At 48.5% G+C, this 19,084-nt stretch overlaps 7 protein-coding genes across 7 annotated transcripts; 4 read left to right on the top strand and 3 right to left on the bottom strand.

Moving 5' to 3' along the window:
- Window positions 1-1,412: 1,412 nt before the first annotated feature.
- On the top strand, window positions 1,413-2,999 carry LOC135414471 (histone H1.01). Its single transcript, XM_064655290.1, has one exon. The coding sequence runs from the start codon at window positions 1,458-1,460 to the stop codon at window positions 2,115-2,117; it is 660 nt and encodes a 219-aa protein (XP_064511360.1). The 5' UTR covers window positions 1,413-1,457; the 3' UTR covers window positions 2,118-2,999.
- Window positions 2,464-3,560, bottom strand: LOC135414484 (histone H2A-IV). Its single transcript, XM_064655304.1, has one exon. It carries the CDS (start codon window positions 3,526-3,528, stop codon window positions 3,139-3,141), a length of 390 nt encoding a protein of 129 aa, XP_064511374.1. The 5' UTR covers window positions 3,529-3,560; the 3' UTR covers window positions 2,464-3,138.
- A 39-nt stretch (window positions 3,561-3,599) lies between these two features.
- On the top strand, window positions 3,600-4,351 carry LOC135414490 (histone H2B 1/2/3/4/6). The gene has a single exon (XM_064655310.1). It carries the CDS (start codon window positions 3,877-3,879, stop codon window positions 4,255-4,257), a length of 381 nt encoding a protein of 126 aa, XP_064511380.1. The 5' UTR covers window positions 3,600-3,876; the 3' UTR covers window positions 4,258-4,351.
- An 8,075-nt stretch (window positions 4,352-12,426) lies between these two features.
- LOC135414486 (histone H2A-IV) lies at window positions 12,427-12,937 on the bottom strand. The gene has a single exon (XM_064655306.1). It carries the CDS (start codon window positions 12,879-12,881, stop codon window positions 12,492-12,494), a length of 390 nt encoding a protein of 129 aa, XP_064511376.1. The 5' UTR covers window positions 12,882-12,937; the 3' UTR covers window positions 12,427-12,491.
- Window positions 12,938-13,185: 248 nt separating this feature from the next.
- LOC135414494 (histone H2B 1/2/3/4/6) lies at window positions 13,186-13,693 on the top strand. Its single transcript, XM_064655313.1, has one exon. The coding sequence runs from the start codon at window positions 13,205-13,207 to the stop codon at window positions 13,583-13,585; it is 381 nt and encodes a 126-aa protein (XP_064511383.1). The 5' UTR covers window positions 13,186-13,204; the 3' UTR covers window positions 13,586-13,693.
- Window positions 13,694-15,055: 1,362 nt separating this feature from the next.
- Window positions 15,056-15,590, top strand: LOC135414482 (histone H3). The gene has a single exon (XM_064655302.1). It carries the CDS (start codon window positions 15,110-15,112, stop codon window positions 15,518-15,520), a length of 411 nt encoding a protein of 136 aa, XP_064511372.1. The 5' UTR covers window positions 15,056-15,109; the 3' UTR covers window positions 15,521-15,590.
- A 1,339-nt stretch (window positions 15,591-16,929) lies between these two features.
- Window positions 16,930-17,509, bottom strand: LOC135414479 (histone H3). Its single transcript, XM_064655300.1, has one exon. It carries the CDS (start codon window positions 17,449-17,451, stop codon window positions 17,041-17,043), a length of 411 nt encoding a protein of 136 aa, XP_064511370.1. The 5' UTR covers window positions 17,452-17,509; the 3' UTR covers window positions 16,930-17,040.
- Window positions 17,510-19,084: the final 1,575 nt, after the last annotated feature.

Below are 19,084 nucleotides of genomic sequence, written 5' to 3'. Positions count from 1 at the left end.
CTGTAGTGTAGTCTTTGTGATTCTTAAATAACTACAAAAGGCAATGATAATATGCTTTTTTTTCCATAATTGGTTACAGATTAATGAAATATTCCTCAGAGCTCTGTTCTGTTCAGCATATTACCTTGTTTTCCACCAGATATCAGTATTGATTGAATCCTTCCTGGTTCTTTACGAACGACCTATGGCCTACCTCTCCCCTTGTAAAAACTCAGGTTATCACAAAGTGCTCTAGTTTTTATCATGAAAGTATTTCCTTATTTCAGTAATTACCGTAAAATGCACAAGGAATAATTAGGTGGGTTGTATTTAGAGTGGGAAGAGGATTCAGAATTGGCTTAAGGTAAACCTTTGTGCATACATAGTCTGTGAGATGTGTAAGAAAAATCCAAACAGTAATATAGTTTTAAATTGTACTACTGTTAGAGAAAATACAAAACAAGATAACATTCTCTGAGGAGGAAGAGCATAATTGCTAAACTGCTATGCTAGTCCTTGCACATCTTAAATTACCAGAGAAACAAAGATAATTTCCATAAATATCACCAGAAGTTTAGGAGATTGCTTTCTTGTACAAAGCTGCAGTTTTGTAACATCAGATATCAAATGATTATTTACTTGAAACTAAAATGCAACATGAAAAGTAAATAGCTTGATTTACTTAATAATTGGTACAAAAATTCATATAAAACAAGCAAACAAAAAGAAAACACCCCACACAAGGCAGTAGAGTAAGTTTGCCTCCCTTGTACTGAAATTCCAGGACATCAAAATAAGCCAACTGTATGTTCATAAATCTCCAGATATTAAAAAATTGCTTATGTTTCTATAAAAAGTGCAATAGGAGGCTGTATGAGACACTATTTCACTAGACTTTAGCGTTTTAAGAGGTAAAACACATGGTCAAAGGAACTGGTTCTTAATCCATATTCAGAGCTGAAAGAAGAGTTTGTGTTACTTCCTCCTCTTCAAAATCAGTTTAAACTGTCAAAATAGCTTTAAATCGGAAGATTTCAACTTTGACCCCAAGAAAACCCTCTAAAGAATCAGACTGAGTTGTTGCTGTAACATTTATGTCAAAAGGAAATTTTTAATTTGCAAGGAAAAACAAAAGTTTCTCTCTTCAGAGGTCTCTCCAGCAGCAGCACACGGGATTTATCGCCTCTCCTTTAACTCAAACCGCGTGTTTGCCGCTGGAAACTCTCCCGAACGCAAGTACCTGCTCTTCTCCTCCCTCACCGGGGAAATGGGGCGATTTGGTGGCAGAAATTCCGAGGAAAATACACTTTTGTTAGTCCAAAGAAACACAAATCGAGCACACCGAAGGGCTCCCCGGCCGTGCAGCAGGGCGGGCTCTGCAACGCACCAATCACCGCGCGGCTCCGCTCTAAAAATACGAGCATCTGACCCGCGCCAGCCCAATTGTGTTCGCCTGCTCCGCAGAGGACGCCGCCGCGATGTCCGAGACCGCTCCCGCCGCCGCCCCCGATGCGCCCGCGCCCGGCGCCAAGGCCGCCGCCAAGAAGCCGAAGAAGGCGGCGGGCGGCTCCAAAGCCCGCAAGCCCGCGGGGCCCAGCGTCACCGAGCTCATCACCAAGGCCGTGTCCGCCTCCAAGGAGCGCAAGGGGCTCTCCCTCGCCGCGCTCAAGAAGGCGCTGGCTGCCGGCGGCTACGATGTGGAGAAGAACAACAGCCGCATCAAGCTGGGGCTTAAGAGCCTCGTCAGCAAAGGCACCCTGGTGCAGACCAAGGGCACCGGTGCCTCTGGCTCTTTCCGTCTCAACAAGAAGCCTGGAGAAGTGAAGGAAAAAGCTCCCAAGAAAAGGGTGCCCGCAGCCAAGCCCAAGAAGCCGGCAGCCAAGAAGCCAGCCAGCGCCGCCAAGAAGCCCAAGAAGGCAGCGGCAGTGAAGAAGAGCCCTAAGAAGGCTAAAAAGCCGGCGGCTGCGGCGGCCAAGAAAGCGGCCAAGAGCCCCAAGAAAGCCGCAAAGCCAGGCCGCCCCAAGAAGGCAGCGAAGAGCCCGGCCAAGGCAAAAACGGTGAAGCCCAAAGCAGCCAAGCCTAAGGCAGCCAAGCCCAAAGCGGCCAAGGCGAAGAAGGCAGCGCCGAAAAAGAAGTAAATTATAATACCAGAAGAGTCCTGCTCTACATATTTTGTTATCCAACGGCTCTTTTAAGAGCCACCCACACTTTCCCTAAAGGAGCTGAGGCACCGAGGTCGTCCATAACCTGCAGCAGGGATCCAGTAATTCGTAAGTCGTCAAGAGGTCAATTGTGTCTTTTTTCTTTTTTTCTCCCTAGGATTACCGAAAGAAATGCTAACGAGCACGGTATAACGCGGCGGCTTTAGGGAAGTGTAGACTTTTTTTTCTCCGAGTAATTAGTTTGACTACCAGGAAGCAACGTTAAGCAATTTTTTGTAATGATTTGATAAAAAAAAAAGGATGTATGTTTTTTTAAAAGATGTATTTTGTAACAAAATAATGCAATTGCCAGGCACGCTACTACTGAGCCATGTCTAATCTATTGTATTATTTCTCTTAAGGTGTCTCCTTAAATGCTTTTGTTTATCTGGGGGAGGAGGGGAGGGTTTCTTTATTGACACGAAAATAGCCCTGAGCTCTCCCAATCCTTTTGTTCCCGCTGAGAAAGAAAGCTTGAAGTATTGAAAAAGCCCGCTCTGACCAAGGATTGGCCAGCGGAGAGCCCGGCCCGCTGGCCCCCCCTTCCCCCTCCCTCCCCGAACATTACGCCTCTTATCTCTTGAACTGTATCAGCCACTCTCGGAGAAGAAAAAGGCGGAAGAGGGGGGAGGGATGGGAACTCGCAACGAATAGTGTTCCCATGTTCTCCGACATAGCAACTAAACGGAAAATATCCCATACCAGGAAGAATTTGCATGGGGAGGACCTTTTGGCACGCCTTTGTTAACGAAAACCTGGAAAGCGTTGCTACTATCACCAAGCCAAAAATGCTGTTAATAAATATGGAAAAAGACAAAACACGGGTTGAGTGATTAATATAAATTGGCATAACTGTGGTATGGATAACTGAGCTCTCTTATGATTTTGTGGGTGGCTCTGAAAAGAGCCTTTGGATTATTTTCTCCGGAGGAGACAACGTGCCGCTTTTCCTTTTTGTTTACTTGGCTTTGGCCTTGTGGCTGTCGGTCTTCTTGGGCAGCAGCACGGCCTGGATGTTGGGCAGCACGCCGCCCTGCGCGATCGTCACCTTGCCCAGCAGCTTGTTGAGCTCCTCGTCGTTGCGGATGGCGAGCTGCAGGTGGCGGGGGATGATGCGCGTCTTCTTGTTGTCGCGGGCCGCGTTGCCCGCCAGCTCCAGGATCTCGGCCGTCAGGTACTCGAGCACGGCCGCCAGGTAGACGGGCGCGCCGGCGCCCACCCGCTCGGCGTAGTTGCCCTTGCGCAGCAGCCGGTGCACGCGGCCCACGGGGAACTGCAGCCCGGCCCGCGACGAGCGCGACTTGGCCTTGGCCCGCGCCTTCCCGCCCTGCTTCCCGCGCCCGGACATCTTCCCTGGCTCGCTCGCCGCTTAGAACAACTCGCAGCAGGACACAGCGGGCAGACAGCGCTTCCCGTCTACAGCCCCGCTTTACTACCTCGTCCCTTCGCTGATAGGCTGAGAAGTAGGTCTCGTCTGAGCAGCCAATGACGAGGCGAATCGAATTCTGACCAATAAAACCAGGCTATTGAGGAATGATGATGCCTTGTATTTTGCCCAATGAGAATGAGCAAAGCTGATACCTCATTTGCATAAGAGGGCTATAAATAAGTGGCACAAAGTCGCTCACCGTCACTTCGCTTCTGCCCTGGACCTGGAGCTGTTGAAGTGATTTGTGGGAGACGCACGTTCGCAGCCATGCCTGAGCCGGCTAAGTCCGCACCCGCGCCCAAGAAGGGCTCCAAGAAGGCGGTCACCAAGACGCAGAAGAAGGGCGACAAGAAGCGCAAGAAGAGCCGCAAGGAGAGCTACTCCATCTACGTGTACAAGGTGCTGAAGCAGGTGCACCCCGACACGGGCATCTCCTCCAAGGCCATGGGCATCATGAACTCCTTCGTCAACGACATCTTCGAGCGCATCGCCGGCGAGGCCTCGCGCCTGGCGCACTACAACAAGCGCTCCACCATCACGTCGCGGGAGATCCAGACGGCCGTGCGGCTGCTGCTGCCTGGCGAGCTGGCCAAGCACGCCGTCTCCGAGGGCACCAAGGCTGTCACCAAGTACACCAGCTCCAAGTAAATAGCTGCTAGAAATACTGTATAACCCAAAGGCTCTTTTAAGAGCCACCCAACTTTTCAATAAAAGGGCTGTACAGTCAACTAAGAACACTTTAGTTTCCTAGTGTGGAACCTTATCTTGCAGTTTTGGGGAGTTTGTGCATGCCACTTATGGCTAGTTCTGTTAACATACTGGTTTGTAGTTTAATGTGTTATTGAACATAAACTAATTGGGCAATAAATCACTATAACTAGAGGCATTTTTAACTTTTCTCAAGGTGATACCACTTTTCATTAATCTATACTCTTGCAACTTTCAGTATCATGTTAAATGTGAGCAATACCTCACTGATCTCAGGGTTTGTGTTATATGTGTTGTAAATTAAAAGACTAAAATATTTCTGCAATTTTTTTAGCCAGGAAAATCAAAATTATTACTAATGGATACTTACCCATGTACAGCATAGCTATTGTAAGATCTACCGTTTGATGCTGCTCAGTCTTTGGGGCTTTTGGTAGTTTTTATGGTAGCAGAAGTAAGAGGACCGCAGTGCACTGCACTATAAAAGTATTTATGTAGTAACAAGTGACATTTATCTTAAGATGTTACCAATAACCCAGTGATTAATACAATTCAGAAGTACTTTCTACAATCTTTGTCTTCAACAGCTGTCTTAATTATTATACAGTTCATGTGAATTTTACAGTAACTTGCCTAGCTTCTCCCTATGACTGCTTGAGGTTCCCCTTGCAATTAAAAAAAATATGTGAAGTTTAATACTTTTAAAACATATTTGACATTTCCTGCATTTATATGTCATTAATTGTATTAAAACTATTAAATATTAAGAAACTAGGCACTGTGGGCTGACTTAGCAAGCTATCAGTTTATCATATAGCTACTTGTCAGGCTCAAACTACAGGTTTTTAGAATCACTCCATCACATTCTTGGATAATTAAATGCTACCATAGATGCAGATCAAAGCCATTATTACTTTTCAGCTGGGTCTGAATAATCCTGAATTTCAAGTATATATTCTGGACTTCTGAAGATACTGAATTCATAGAGGGACTCAGCCTTCCTAGTATTGACTGCATGTTGTTTGGTAGTACAGGTAACGAGACAGGCACCAGGTCTCTCAAATCTGACATCTATTACCTAATCAAAGTTAATTTCAGCTTGAAGGTTTATGGGGACTTCTCAGATTGGATTTCAGATATCCAGTGGGAATTGGCATCCTCTGTACTCCATACTCTTCTTCAGCAGCTCGAAATGGCATTTTAGACATCTGCTCACCAAGTGCTTTACTGCAAACTCTGGAACACAGGTTGCATATTCTGGGCCTCTGTATATGTCCAACGCCTAAGAAGATTGATGAACCACAGTATATTCCAATCTCTAGGTTTTTATAAGGGTACCTGGCTCACTAGGAAAGGACTCTAGAAAAGGATTATATCATATGAGCACATAAATATGTTCATATTTAACATGACGATAATCACCAGAAGAATTTTACACTGGCTATTATTCTCTATAATCAGTCATGTAAAAGCACCCTAGTTCAAAATACAGCTATCACAGGGCAGCCCTGTTGCCTACGTTAAAATAGGAGCTTGGTGGTGCCTTTTGGATTCCCAGTTCATAAGCATTCATATTGCCTTTCCTGTCTTTGTATGGTCCAGGTTGTACACTTCATTAACACAGCTGTCATAGAAATTTCAGGGATTTTTTAATAGATTATTTCAGTATGGGAAATTGTTTCTAGGCCCATGAAACTTCACTCAAGAAAATTAAATGCTGCTATGATTGTTCCTTTCAATTTCAGTATCAATGATAAAGCAATATTAGGAGACTATAACGTGAACATAGCATTTGACATCAGATCTGATTGTAACACAACCCTTAATTTTCTAACAGTGCTGAGAAAAAAGTCTCTGAACTGACAAAAAGCAACTAACATGGAAATTTTTTGTGCTTGTTTTTTTCACCAGAGGTAAAAGTAGCAGGATTTGAGCTCAGCAAAAATAACCAATTCGATTTCATGTCTCAGGAGAATGTGAACTTTCAAACACTCAAAACATTCAAACCCAATAATGCAAATAGTGTGAATATACATATATTCATACATATATAGGGTGTGAACATGAAATCACATGGCTGCTTATTTTTCCATCATTCATGTTCTTTGCTGTTCTTTCCTATTTAGTTCAAAGCAGTGTTGTTTGTATTCTTAATTCCGCTCTTCAGAGATGACATCAACAGCAACAGTAAGATGACATTTTTCAAATACATTGTCCTGGTATAGCAGGAATTATGCTGCTTCCACTTAGACCATGTAGGAACTATGTACATGCCACCTCTAAATGGTTCCTGATTGAAGATGAGTTTCCAATCCACTGAGTAAATGTCGTTTATGTCTCCAACATGCAGAGCAGCTAGAGCTGAGTGTCTTCAAAGAGGAAACCACTGTGCCAGATTGCAACACAAATTATACCTGTACCACTTATCACCTGATCCCCAAATCAAGTAATTTAATTCTTGTTGGTGTTCCCTCGATTTCCTGCTGATTTTCTGGTCACTGGGCTGGTCATCTTCTGAAGTTTTTTCATTCTCTTCAGGTTATTTCCATGATCTTTCTTCATTCTGCTTCTATCTTGGCAATTTCAGCTTGTTCTGTGTTTGTGGCATTAATTTTATCAAAAAGTTTAGGCTCTTGTACCCTAGGGCTTCAACTTGTTGAGCTTCCAGTGATAAGCAAGGCTATTAATCCTAACAATTCTCAACACCGGGATGTGCTAGAATGCATAATCTTTAAACAGGCCCTTCATGTTGTATTTTTATCTACCCTCCATATCTGCCTTCAAAATACCTCTTGATTCACATTAACTGAAATATAGGCTGTATCTGCATTTGGTTATGCAAAAATTTTTGTTAAAATACTTTTTTTATACCATCACTTTTTTGTATCTTAAATTACCAGAGTTACATTACAGTTTAGTACTGTAGTGAATAACCAGCAATAAATAATGCTGAAGAACAATACAATCAGTACAAAATTTATCATATCTTATTTTTATTAGAGTAATAAAATTAGTAGCACTCCTGGAAAATTCTTCAGATCACTATACCTACAGTAAAATTTATTTATATTCACTGTCATGTTTAAAAAAGAAAACCAACACCCTCTGCTTTTATTTCTCCAAAAGTGAAACACACAAAATTTAAAATATAAAATTGAAAAAACATATAAAATTTTAAAAATATATAAAATTTTAAAAAATAACTGTATTGTCTAGTTAACTGATTGAATAGTGAATTAGAAATTAGAAATAGGTGTCATACACCTGATCCAAAACCTGACCAACTATCTGTAGCAATTTTCTACTACTTCACAGTTTCGGTTGTGGTTTTTTGAGTATTTTTGTTGTTGTTGTTTCATTTGTTTTTATTAATGGAATAAATCAATATCTGCTCACCTGCTTATGAAATCAAATTCTTTTTCCTAATGGCCACAGATTATAACTACTTGACACACAGGGCAAATTATTGCAATGTTATTGTCACAGAGACCTTCTTTTTCAGCTTTAATAAAAAAAGAATATATTTTAAAATAATTAGCATTGTAGGAGAAAGTATTGATGGCAACTTGGGAAAAATATTTGGTCTTACACACATCCATATATAATGGTTTTGGCCAGTAATGAAAATGTGCCCAGTTCAAATTGCAAATGAAAAAAAATTGAGACTTTGTGTTCCAAAACCTGGTGTCAGGGTTAAGCCGTTCAGAGCACAGCACAGCTCAAGGCAGGACACAAATCTCACTGGAGAAGAGGACTAAAAGTAAATGGGAATGTAGCTGGGAACTTCTCCCTTCCCATCTCATACACTTACAAGGAAGGAAGAAACATTACAATGAGCAGGAACAGCTCTTTCCTCAAAGATTGGGGTCACAGAACAAGAGGCTTATGTAGGTAGAAAGGCCTTTTAGGCTTTGAGTTAAGTTTCTTTCATGGCTACAAAGAACTAAATCACTTGACAGCAGCCCTGATGGAGTGGTTGTTCCAAAAGCATTTCTTGTCAAAAATGATAATACATATTAATCACAAAGGTTCATCCTTTCATTCCTAACACTGAAAAGCTCAGGAAGCAATTCTGGACATACTTGCGTTTCAAAACTAGAAAATAAGTTGCTTGTGTGTGAAAGGAATAACAGAATAGCTTGGAATTTTAATCACTAATAAAATCCACAGTCTTTTTATATTTGTAGTTCTACTTGTATTTTCATGTAGATGTTTTACTTGCAAAGGTTACAGGAGAGTGGAAGAAACAATTCCTGAAATAAGAAGAGAGCACACATGGAGAGTTACATCTGAAACTTGGACTTCAGACAGAGGAAAGGATATTGACCTACCTTTGTGCAACATCAGATCTGTGAAGAAATGTACACACCTCCTGTAAGCCTCCCTTTTCTTTTTGTAGCAGGTAGCAGCCACTACAACGTTAAACAATCCGAACACTGGACATGACCAAGTTTTTATTTCTGCATTATGCACTTGGGACACATCAAGGTTAGTATCTTTAATCATCCTGCTAGGAAAAGAGGACAAGAATTACCATAGGAATGACATAGCCCCAATCTTTCTACACATAGACATGTCTTTAAACAGAGCTGCCTCCACCTGCGCTCCAAGCACCAGCGAACCAGACTGACTGCATCACAGGCAAACCCGGGTGCTTGGACTCAGCTGAGCTGGCTCAGGAAGCCGAATTTACCTGAATCAGTTCCGCTCCCTACATGTGGGGACTTTTGAATACCTTCCATAGGTACAAATCCTACGAAAGAAGTGAAACGGTCACATGGATGTAAAGCATATTTAGCTGCTGGAGTTTTAGCCTTAGCTGATATTTAAATGTCAGGCAAAACCTCATGGGATGTGTATGTGTCATAATTCAGACTTATCATCGCAGCTTCTAATTGTGCATTTATTGACAGGTTAAAAATAAAACAATGACGATTTCCAAAATGTTGATAAAGGCAATCAGGGTGATTAACACTTCTAACAGAATGAAGGCAGGTAAGTCACCTACTCTTTTTGTTTTCATTTTTACAGTATTTCCCATCTGAGAATATTTGCATGGAAGATCGTATTTCTCAGCAGGATGTGGCACAGAGTGAAGACATCAGGTGAACAACAGGTGAAGACAACAAGAAACTGCAGAAGATCTGTAGTTTATTTACAACATTTATCTAAACTAAATAATGTGTACTCTTCCATTTTACCTACAGGCTTCTTTACTGACAATGAAAGAGTTAAAAATACTTTAACTGGTGTATGGGGGGGGAAGTGAAGAGGAAATAGATTGCTTCTGGATTTAAAAATCTAATACCCCACTCTGCTCTTTCAGGAGATATCCAACCCTTTTCTTTACCTTCTCCCCGCTGTTCCCAGAGGACTCTTGAAGTGCAGGGGGGTTGGAGGAGGCTGCAGAGCAGCATAGCCCACTCAGTCCCCAACCCTCGCAATGCCCCCATTCCCCCTGCAAAGTCCTTTTCTGCCCAGCTCAACACCCCTTCCTACTTCTCTTCAAATTGTCTCACGTTACCCCGCTCTCCCTCCTTCGACTCTTCTGTAATGGACCTTGGCTCCCTCCTCCCAGAGGCAGATTAGTCCTTGAATCCCTGTCTCTGACACTGGTGTGGGGAGCGGGAAAATATAGTGCTTGTCATGGCCAGCCTGACAAACCTGAAGAATTTCATCACCACTGGAGAAACAATGGATCCTGGTGGTAACAGTCCACTCTGTTATCCACCCCTGGCTGCATTTATGCTTCAGCTGAGCTATCCTCTGTTAACATGCCCAAATGAAACTTGTGTGATTAAAGAACATGAAAAAGCCAAAGTGCTCAATAGGTATTAAAAGGCCTGTGAGTGTTTTGGTTATTTTTTTCTGGTTCCTTCTCTCAAGGAACAAAACACACAATGAAGAAAAAACAAATAAAACACAAATTCATACGTGATTCATTCATTTCAATGCACAGCTATCTTGTCAATCCAGGGGCCACTGTGCACTCCGCCATCTGAAACTGTGCACGTACCCCTTTCCTCAAACATGGTGGGAGAAGATGGATGTGTAGTGGGGGGTTGGGGTGGGGGGTGCAGTGTCAGTGGATGGGCTGCGTGGGAGTAGGGACAGGAGGGGAGTGTGAGTGATGCACTGCCCAGAAAGCTGTCTTATCAGAGATGCTAAATGGGTCCCAGGAGGCAGTTTTCTCTTTTTCTCCTTCTGATCAGAGGCATTTTCACATTCCTCTCCCATTCTGCTGATATAAAATCAAGTTATTGTCAAAGAAATATCCAGGTATCTGTCTGTGCTGGTTATAGGAGGCTACCAGTGTTCACAACTGCATTGTTAGGAAATACATATATTTTCAGAACCAATCTCCTTAGTTACCCCAGTTTTGGTAAACCATGTCTATAAAATATCTTCCCAGAAGTGTCTGGGTGTACAATATACATTCAAGGCCCTGTGACCCTTCATAATTTAGACCTCATGTAGCCGTATTTTTTTTGGGCTTTGTTTCCCACATGTATAATTCAAAACTAGAACTGTGTAATGACTAAACTCATTCTTCAGCAGGGAATAAAGAGGAACGACTACAAACATAACTATTAATACTCTATCTTCTTGACTATTATCATTGTATAGTTGATAGCAGAGCATTCATTTATAAGGGAAAGAAGCCCACAAAATTGTTCTCTTGAAAGTTTATGCAGTCTACAAAGTAAAATTTAAATCCACTCACACAACAACAAGATAATGTACCCAGGGTTGTTCATAGAAGTCTTTCCCATTGTTTATTACAATCTAATATGCAGATGAGAGTTTCATTATGTAGAACACACAAACACAGATAGGAGTGTAAACTTCCTTCCTTTATAGAGGAGTGAATATATCACCAACTTAACTTTAGGAAAATTAAAGTCAGTAAACATCAGGTCCACAGATATGTCAGCTCACATCTCTCTTTTTCCCTAGACTGAAGGATAGAGCTGGGGAACACCACAGTCACACTGAAAGCTGCTCCTGTTTCTCCAGTGCTAAGAACTGCAGAAGAGAGCCCCAGAAAGTCAAGAAGCTGTCAGGCTTCTGTGGTCAAGAGCTTGCACAAGACCACAAGAAAAGCCACACTAAAGCCAGAAGTAAATCAGAAGCAAGCAGGGCAGCACCAAAGCAGAGAAACAAACTTTTAGCCACATTGTGCCCTGCTGCATGGCAGCAGCTTTTCTAAGAACGACTCACTTTCTCCCAAAACAAATTGTGAGCTCAAAACTCCCCATACCACATGGAGAAGAGGACATGGATTCAGTGAGTAGTGCTAGCAAAATGAAATTAAGTGATAGTGTTTTTGCAGCTGAACGCAGTGACTGTCATCTTAATGGGACGTCACATCAGATGAGAACACTGAGGACTCTTCCCTGCTTGAAACCTTTCCCTAGTGCTTTACAATTAATTCTGCCAAGGAAAGCCAGTGGGATTCTCACATACGTGATAGTGTTAAAACACAGCAAAAATGGAAATCAGTCAGAAGCCCGAGGCTGGGAACACCCCTCATGTTCCAAAACAATTGGTTCAGGGTTACTGCCAGGACTTTGGTGATTGTTTTAGGGCTTAATTTTTCATGTGCATGCTTTGCTTCCCTTCCCACTCCCTTTTCTCTGTTTGAAACCTGGAGCCGCAACAGCAATCAGCCACTATTTAGTACTCTTGAACAGTAATAATATAGATTAGTACTGACTTCAGTTAATGTTGCCCTTAATGTTGCCCTCTAGTAAGTACTGCACAGAGCACTTAAAAGAAAACCAGAGCTGATTGGCTAAGGTGTAATGTTTATGCCAGTTACAAAAATCATAATTGCTACTGCTAACAGATTGAAAACATAAACTTGCCAAAAGCAGAACAGTTTACCAAATAATTAAAAAATCCTAAAATGGCAACAACCAACAAGATGAATCTAAGTGGGGAGTACAATTTCTTTAAAAATATTAGCATCTACTATTAAAGCAGGCTTCCCACAAAACACAGGCAGATGGGAACAGGGAATAGCATCACTAAAGCAAAGCCTAGAAAAAAAGGCAGCTTACACGTTTCCGCCTCAGTTCACTGAAGAAAACCACAATGACTCAGCTCTTTATGACCAAAGTGGGTGGCTCTGAAAAGAGCCTTTTTGTTTCTTGATTACTCTTAAAAAATATTTACTTGGCTTTGGCCTTGTGGCTGTCGGTCTTCTTGGGCAGCAGCACGGCCTGGATGTTGGGCAGCACGCCGCCCTGCGCGATCGTCACCTTGCCCAGCAGCTTGTTGAGCTCCTCGTCGTTGCGGATGGCGAGCTGCAGGTGGCGGGGGATGATGCGCGTCTTCTTGTTGTCGCGGGCCGCGTTGCCCGCCAGCTCCAGGATCTCGGCCGTCAGGTACTCGAGCACGGCCGCCAGGTAGACGGGCGCGCCGGCGCCCACCCGCTCGGCGTAGTTGCCCTTGCGCAGCAGCCGGTGCACGCGGCCCACGGGGAACTGCAGCCCGGCCCGCGACGAGCGCGACTTGGCCTTGGCCCGCGCCTTCCCGCCCTGCTTCCCGCGCCCGGACATGGCAGCCACTCAGCAAATCCGCGCTCGCTCCGCAGCCGCAAAAGCCTCGGTAAGTCCCAGCCCGGCCCGCCCGGCGCCTTATATACAACCCGGGCGGAGCGGCAGCGCCTGCTCCGATTGGCTGCAAGAAAGGAATCCTTCGGCAGCCAATGGCAAGGCGAATTCAGAGGAGGCCAATAGCAAAGCCGGCCGCGGGGCGGACCAATAGCGCCGCGCCGCTGGGAGCAGCACCGCTATAAAAGCAGCTGCCGCGGCCTCGGCGCTGTCGTCGGTTCCTTGTTTGCCGTTTTCGTGTGTTGAGAGTGAGTTGCGTGTTTGCAGCCATGCCCGAGCCCGCCAAGTCCGCGCCCGCGCCCAAGAAGGGCTCAAAGAAGGCGGTCACCAAGACGCAGAAGAAGGGCGACAAGAAGCGCAAGAAGAGCCGCAAGGAGAGCTACTCCATCTACGTGTACAAGGTGCTGAAGCAGGTGCACCCCGACACGGGCATCTCCTCCAAGGCCATGGGCATCATGAACTCCTTCGTCAACGACATCTTCGAGCGCATCGCCGGCGAGGCCTCGCGCCTGGCGCACTACAACAAGCGCTCCACCATCACGTCGCGGGAGATCCAGACGGCCGTGCGGCTGCTGCTGCCTGGCGAGCTGGCCAAGCACGCCGTCTCCGAGGGCACCAAGGCTGTCACCAAGTACACCAGCTCCAAGTAAGCTGCCTCTGCAGCCCCCCCCCCGTGCCACATCTCCTTAACCCAAAGGCTCTTTTAAGAGCCACCCACCTTTTCAAGAAAAGAGCTGATGCTGTGCTCATTTGTTCTATGCTAGCCCAAGTTTTTTTCCAGGAAAAAAGCAGTACCGGTGAAATCAGTGTAAAGTATAAGGAAAGCATGATGTCGCTTGCAATAAACAATGTGTTGTGTAGCATCTGCCTCAGCGGAGCAGAGAACCTTCACAACTCGGTAACAAATCCGAGGGAGCCTCCTTTCCTTTGGTGTAGTTTGGGGGGCGGTGGATCAAATAATCAACGAACGCTGTTTCGGTCTCTTAAAAAGCCCCAAACAAACGTATCCTGGAAAGCCGGTGCGTGTTGTTTCCTCATGAGGCATGCCAGCGAAAGACCGTGTGAATCGGGGACAGCAAAAGCTCAGGGGGTTATAGCAGACCCTGTCAGCTTGTTTTTAGGTTCTTTATTTTTTGAGCAAAAAGCTCGGAATTGAGGCGCTCGCTTCCCCTTCCGGGATCAGTGTACGGACGGGAGGGCGACCAGGGGAAGCAAAGCGCAACGCTTCTCGGCGCTGTCGTCCCCGACCTGCGCAGCCCCGGCCGTGGCGGCGAGCACAGGCTACCCCGCCTGGCTCTTCTCTGGCTGTCGCCCGCTACTCCCTGCAGCGCCCTGTCGCCCCGCGACCCGTCGATCCCGCCGCCGCAGGGGCTGGAGCCGGTCGGGCAGAGCCGGAGCCGCGCGGCCGCCGGGCTCGGTCGGACCTGGGTGAGGACTGCGCGGCGCTTCCCCGCCGCCGGGCCGGGGGCGGCTCCCGAGGGGGCGGCGATTGGTGGCACTCGTGGCCCTTCCCCGCTTGCCCAGGGCGCGCTCGCCGCAAGCGAATCGCGGCTTAAACCCTGGCGGGGGAGCAGCCAGGAAAGGTTCGTCTGGCGAGAACAGTCGGCTGCCCCCCGCGCCTTCTGTCCTTCTGTCCTTCTGCCGCGGCCCCGAACCCACCGCGGCTACTGAGCGGGAAGAAACAGCGAGGCCTCGGGGGAGAAGGCGGTTGCCGACGGGAGCTTGACCAGCGGTCCCGACGCCGGGGGCGGGCGAGAGGGGGAGCGGGTTTGCAAGAGGCCGAGCGCCAGGCGTGCGTGGGCGGCGAGGCCTTGTTCCGGTCCTGGCCCACGGTGGTTGCCGCCACCCGCCTGCCTTCCAAACGAGCGTTCGTGGCGGCGGGAGCCGGCGCTAAAGCGTTGCAGAGAGCCGGCAAAGAGCGAGCGGCGGCGCCGGGGCGGGCGCGGGGAGGTCGGGCCGGGCCGGCGGAGGCGGGGGCGGGGCGGGGAAGGGGCGGGCTCCCCGCGCGGGAGGCGCGAGCTTTTCCCGGGCTCGCGCGAACGGTCCAATGGCAGCCGGGCGGTCTCGCGCAGCGGCCAATGGGCATGGCGCTGCGGCTATAAAGAGCGCGGCAGCGCCGCGGTCGCGGCAGTGTCTCGTTTGTGGAGCGAGAGCGCGGTGGTTGTTGCGGAGCCATGGCGCGCACGAAGCAGACGGCGCGGAAGTCGACGGGCGGGAAGGCGCCCCGCAAGCAGCTGGCCACCAAGGCGGCCCGCAAGAGCGCGCCGGCCACGGGCGGCGTCAAGAAGCCGCACCGCTACCGGCCCGGCACGGTGGCGCTGCGCGAGATCCGCCGCTACCAGAAGTCCACCGAGCTGCTGATCCGCAAGCTGCCCTTCCAGCGCCTGGTGCGCGAGATCGCGCAGGACTTCAAGACCGACCTGCGCTTCCAGAGCTCGGCCGTCATGGCGCTGCAGGAGGCCAGCGAGGCTTACCTGGTGGGGCTCTTCGAGGACACCAACCTCTGCGCCATCCACGCCAAGCGCGTCACCATCATGCCCAAGGACATCCAGCTCGCCCGCCGCATCCGCGGAGAGCGCGCCTGAGTCTCCTGCCGCAGCCCTTCCCCGGCAAGGCACAGAGGCAGCCCACACAGACCCAAAGGCTCTTTTAAGAGCCACTACACAGGTCAATAAAAAGAGCTGTGATACTATTTTGAAACTGCTGGTTTTAAAAATTCATTTCAGGCTGAAAGTGTTTATTTTGAAGTCCTAGCTCCTCTTATTTCTGTCCTGGTTTATATTGTTTTCTCCATGTATAGAATTCTCCTTAATAAGCCTGAAAAGGCTAAATATTTCTCTCTCTGAAATTCACCCGAGGTATTTCGCAGATATTAAAGGGGAATAACAGGTGCTTATGAACACCTGGGCAGGGGAAGGAGATACAAATCAAAGGGCTGAAATGAGAGATCGATATATTACTTAAAGGGGGGTTGAGCAGACAACCTGAGGCAGGATGGAGGGGTCTACATGCCTGTGACAATGCTGGACTTTACACAGCTTTGAGGGAGAAGGGAGGTGGAAGGGCGGTGGGTGGGGGGACAGGATAGGGTCAAGTCTGTCTCCAGGAAGAGCCCCCTGTGCTCAGGAAATCTGCACCTTAAACTCTGCGGCTGGCTGGGTTAAAGCAAGAGCAGAAATTTCCTGTTTCCGTCAAACCTGGCTAAAACAGATTGTCTTAAAAGGGGCTTCTGCCTTGTTCCAACGATTGTTAATGCCAGAAGCAAGAATTTCCACCTCAATAAATTGATTTTAAGGCTGGTCTCAAAATGAGGGACTACCAAGCTGATGACACAGGGCACCTGAGGCTTCTTTCTTGCAGCACAGAAAAGCACCTGAAAAGGCCAAGAAACTGAAGAGTACTGTAGACAGGAATAACTTATCGTGTTTGTCCAGTTTTGTTGTCATAAAATAAAACACAGCAGGAAAGATTATGTATTTGCTGAGCATTTTTGGGGAAGGGGGTATTTTCAATAAGTTTTATAAAAATCTTGGAGCAAAAATTTATGTATTCTTGCAATAATGCATATGAATGTGTATATATATATATATATATATAAAGCTGTAGTGCTGATAAAACTAGCAGTTTCACTGGGTGGGGGAGCAGAGACAAAATCAGAAGAGTGAAGGGGGAAATGTTAATACAGTCACTGGAGAACATTAAGTGAGTGCATGATCCAACTTTTATCCCTAGCCAATCCGATACAGGCCTTTATATATATTCCCCTCCATTTTTGTCAGGTTTGACAGTTACAAAGATGTAAAAGTCATTTTGCTAGGAGCTTTCAGTCCTGTCACACACCGTGTTTAAAAGGTACCTATTTTTCAGTATGTGCAAAGGACTACCGAGACATGCCAGAGCAACAGAAATTAAAACACTTATGGGTTTCAAAAAATTGTTTATATGCAGAACACTAATAAAAAGCTGACAACAATATTATACCGAAGGCAGTTATAAAGATGGATTACAGCTCTTTTTATTGACCTGTGTAGTGGCTCTTAAAAGAGCCTTTGGGTCTGTGTGGGCTGCCTGCGTGCCTTGCCGGGGAAGGGCTGCGGCAGGAGACTCAGGCGCGCTCTCCGCGGATGCGGCGGGCGAGCTGGATGTCCTTGGGCATGATGGTGACGCGCTTGGCGTGGATGGCGCAGAGGTTGGTGTCCTCGAAGAGCCCCACCAGGTAAGCCTCGCTGGCCTCCTGCAGCGCCATGACGGCCGAGCTCTGGAAGCGCAGGTCGGTCTTGAAGTCCTGCGCGATCTCGCGCACCAGGCGCTGGAAGGGCAGCTTGCGGATCAGCAGCTCGGTGGACTTCTGGTAGCGGCGGATCTCGCGCAGCGCCACCGTGCCGGGCCGGTAGCGGTGCGGCTTCTTGACGCCGCCCGTGGCCGGCGCGCTCTTGCGGGCCGCCTTGGTGGCCAGCTGCTTGCGGGGCGCCTTCCCGCCCGTCGACTTCCGCGCCGTCTGCTTCGTGCGCGCCATGGCTCCGCAACAACCACCGCGCTCTCGCTCCACAAACGAGACACTGCCGCGACCGCGGCGCTGCCGCGCTCTTTATAGCCGCAGCGCCATGCCCATTGGCCGCTGCGCGAGACCGCCCGGCTGCCATTGGACCGTTCGCGCGAGCCCGGGAAAAGCTCGCGCCTCCCGCGCGGGGAGCCCGCCCCTTCCCCGCCCCGCCCCCGCCTCCGCCGGCCCGGCCCGACCTCCCCGCGCCCGCCCCGGCGCCGCCGCTCGCTCTTTGCCGGCTCTCTGCAACGCTTTAGCGCCGGCTCCCGCCGCCACGAACGCTCGTTTGGAAGGCAGGCGGGTGGCGGCAACCACCGTGGGCCAGGACCGGAACAAGGCCTCGCCGCCCACGCACGCCTGGCGCTCGGCCTCTTGCAAACCCGCTCCCCCTCTCGCCCGCCCCCGGCGTCGGGACCGCTGGTCAAGCTCCCGTCGGCAACCGCCTTCTCCCCCGAGGCCTCGCTGTTTCTTCCCGCTCAGTAGCCGCGGTGGGTTCGGGGCCGCGGCAGAAGGACAGAAGGACAGAAGGCGCGGGGGGCAGCCGACTGTTCTCGCCAGACGAACCTTTCCTGGCTGCTCCCCCGCCAGGGTTTAAGCCGCGATTCGCTTGCGGCGAGCGCGCCCTGGGCAAGCGGGGAAGGGCCACGAGTGCCACCAATCGCCGCCCCCTCGGGAGCCGCCCCCGGCCCGGCGGCGGGGAAGCGCCGCGCAGTCCTCACCCAGGTCCGACCGAGCCCGGCGGCCGCGCGGCTCCGGCTCTGCCCGACCGGCTCCAGCCCCTGCGGCGGCGGGATCGACAGGTCGCGGGGCGACAGGGCGCTGCAGGGAGAAGCGGGCGACAGCCAGAGAAGAGCCAGGCGGGGTAGCCTGTGCTCACCGCCACGGCCGGGGCTGCGCAGGTCGGGGACGACAGCGCCGAGAAGCGTTGCGCTTTGCTTCCCCTGGTCGCCTTCGAGTCCATACACTGGGGTAGAATGTGGTAGGCATCCATCCCTGAACACAGTATGACATTTGGAAGGGGAGTCGGTTTCCATTGCCTATTCCACTAGATGGAAAATGCTACCCTGCGCCAGCAATGCAGAGCAAAAATTCTTTAGTCCTCATATTAAATGTGTATAGGCAGATTTCATTGCAGTTCTGCTTGTCCTTCTACATCAAATTGGGCTCTGTTCTCACAAGGAAAACATACTCCTTGTTTGGACATTCTTTCTCCCTTTTGCTTTGCCAGACTTGAAAGTGACTTGTTTGGGGATTTCTCAAGGTCTTGCCCTCCACACACGGGTCTTAATCCCTTGACTCCAGAGTTGCATTCAGTTTCAGGCTTTACCTTACATGTTGTGCCTGTGCATCTCTGGTTCCACGGGCTCCACTTTCCCAGCTTGACCTCATCCCAACCTCATCCCAGCAGACTTGCCCAGTGATCCAGGGCCGTGCCTGTCCCCAATCACTATGACCATCCCTCTTCCACTCGCCACGTACAGGTGCTGCAGGGCTGTGTCCTTGGTCATTTCATGGCCCTTCATGCCCTGCTGACCCCCTTGTCTCTCAGCTCACTCACCTTTGCAGGGCAGGCCCCTCCCACAACTCCTCACAAACTTTGGTGAAC

Source organism: Pseudopipra pipra, chromosome 5 (assembly GCF_036250125.1).
Source record: "Pseudopipra pipra isolate bDixPip1 chromosome 5, bDixPip1.hap1, whole genome shotgun sequence".
Taxonomy (NCBI): Eukaryota; Metazoa; Chordata; class Aves; order Passeriformes; family Pipridae; genus Pseudopipra; species Pseudopipra pipra.
The sequence above is the reverse complement of the archived record's forward strand: the minus strand, read 5'-3'. Positions and strand labels throughout refer to the sequence as shown.

What these genes read in the sequence shown, in the direction of transcription:
- LOC135414494 (XM_064655313.1), top strand. Translation starts at nt 13,205, where the DNA reads ATGCCCGAGCCCGCCAAGTCCGCGCCCGCGCCCAAGAAGGGCTCAAAG.
- LOC135414471 (XM_064655290.1), top strand. Translation starts at nt 1,458, where the DNA reads ATGTCCGAGACCGCTCCCGCCGCCGCCCCCGATGCGCCCGCGCCCGGC.
- LOC135414486 (XM_064655306.1), bottom strand. Translation starts at nt 12,881, where the DNA reads ATGTCCGGGCGCGGGAAGCAGGGCGGGAAGGCGCGGGCCAAGGCCAAG.
- LOC135414479 (XM_064655300.1), bottom strand. Translation starts at nt 17,451, where the DNA reads ATGGCGCGCACGAAGCAGACGGCGCGGAAGTCGACGGGCGGGAAGGCG.
- LOC135414482 (XM_064655302.1), top strand. Translation starts at nt 15,110, where the DNA reads ATGGCGCGCACGAAGCAGACGGCGCGGAAGTCGACGGGCGGGAAGGCG.
- LOC135414490 (XM_064655310.1), top strand. Translation starts at nt 3,877, where the DNA reads ATGCCTGAGCCGGCTAAGTCCGCACCCGCGCCCAAGAAGGGCTCCAAG.
- LOC135414484 (XM_064655304.1), bottom strand. Translation starts at nt 3,528, where the DNA reads ATGTCCGGGCGCGGGAAGCAGGGCGGGAAGGCGCGGGCCAAGGCCAAG.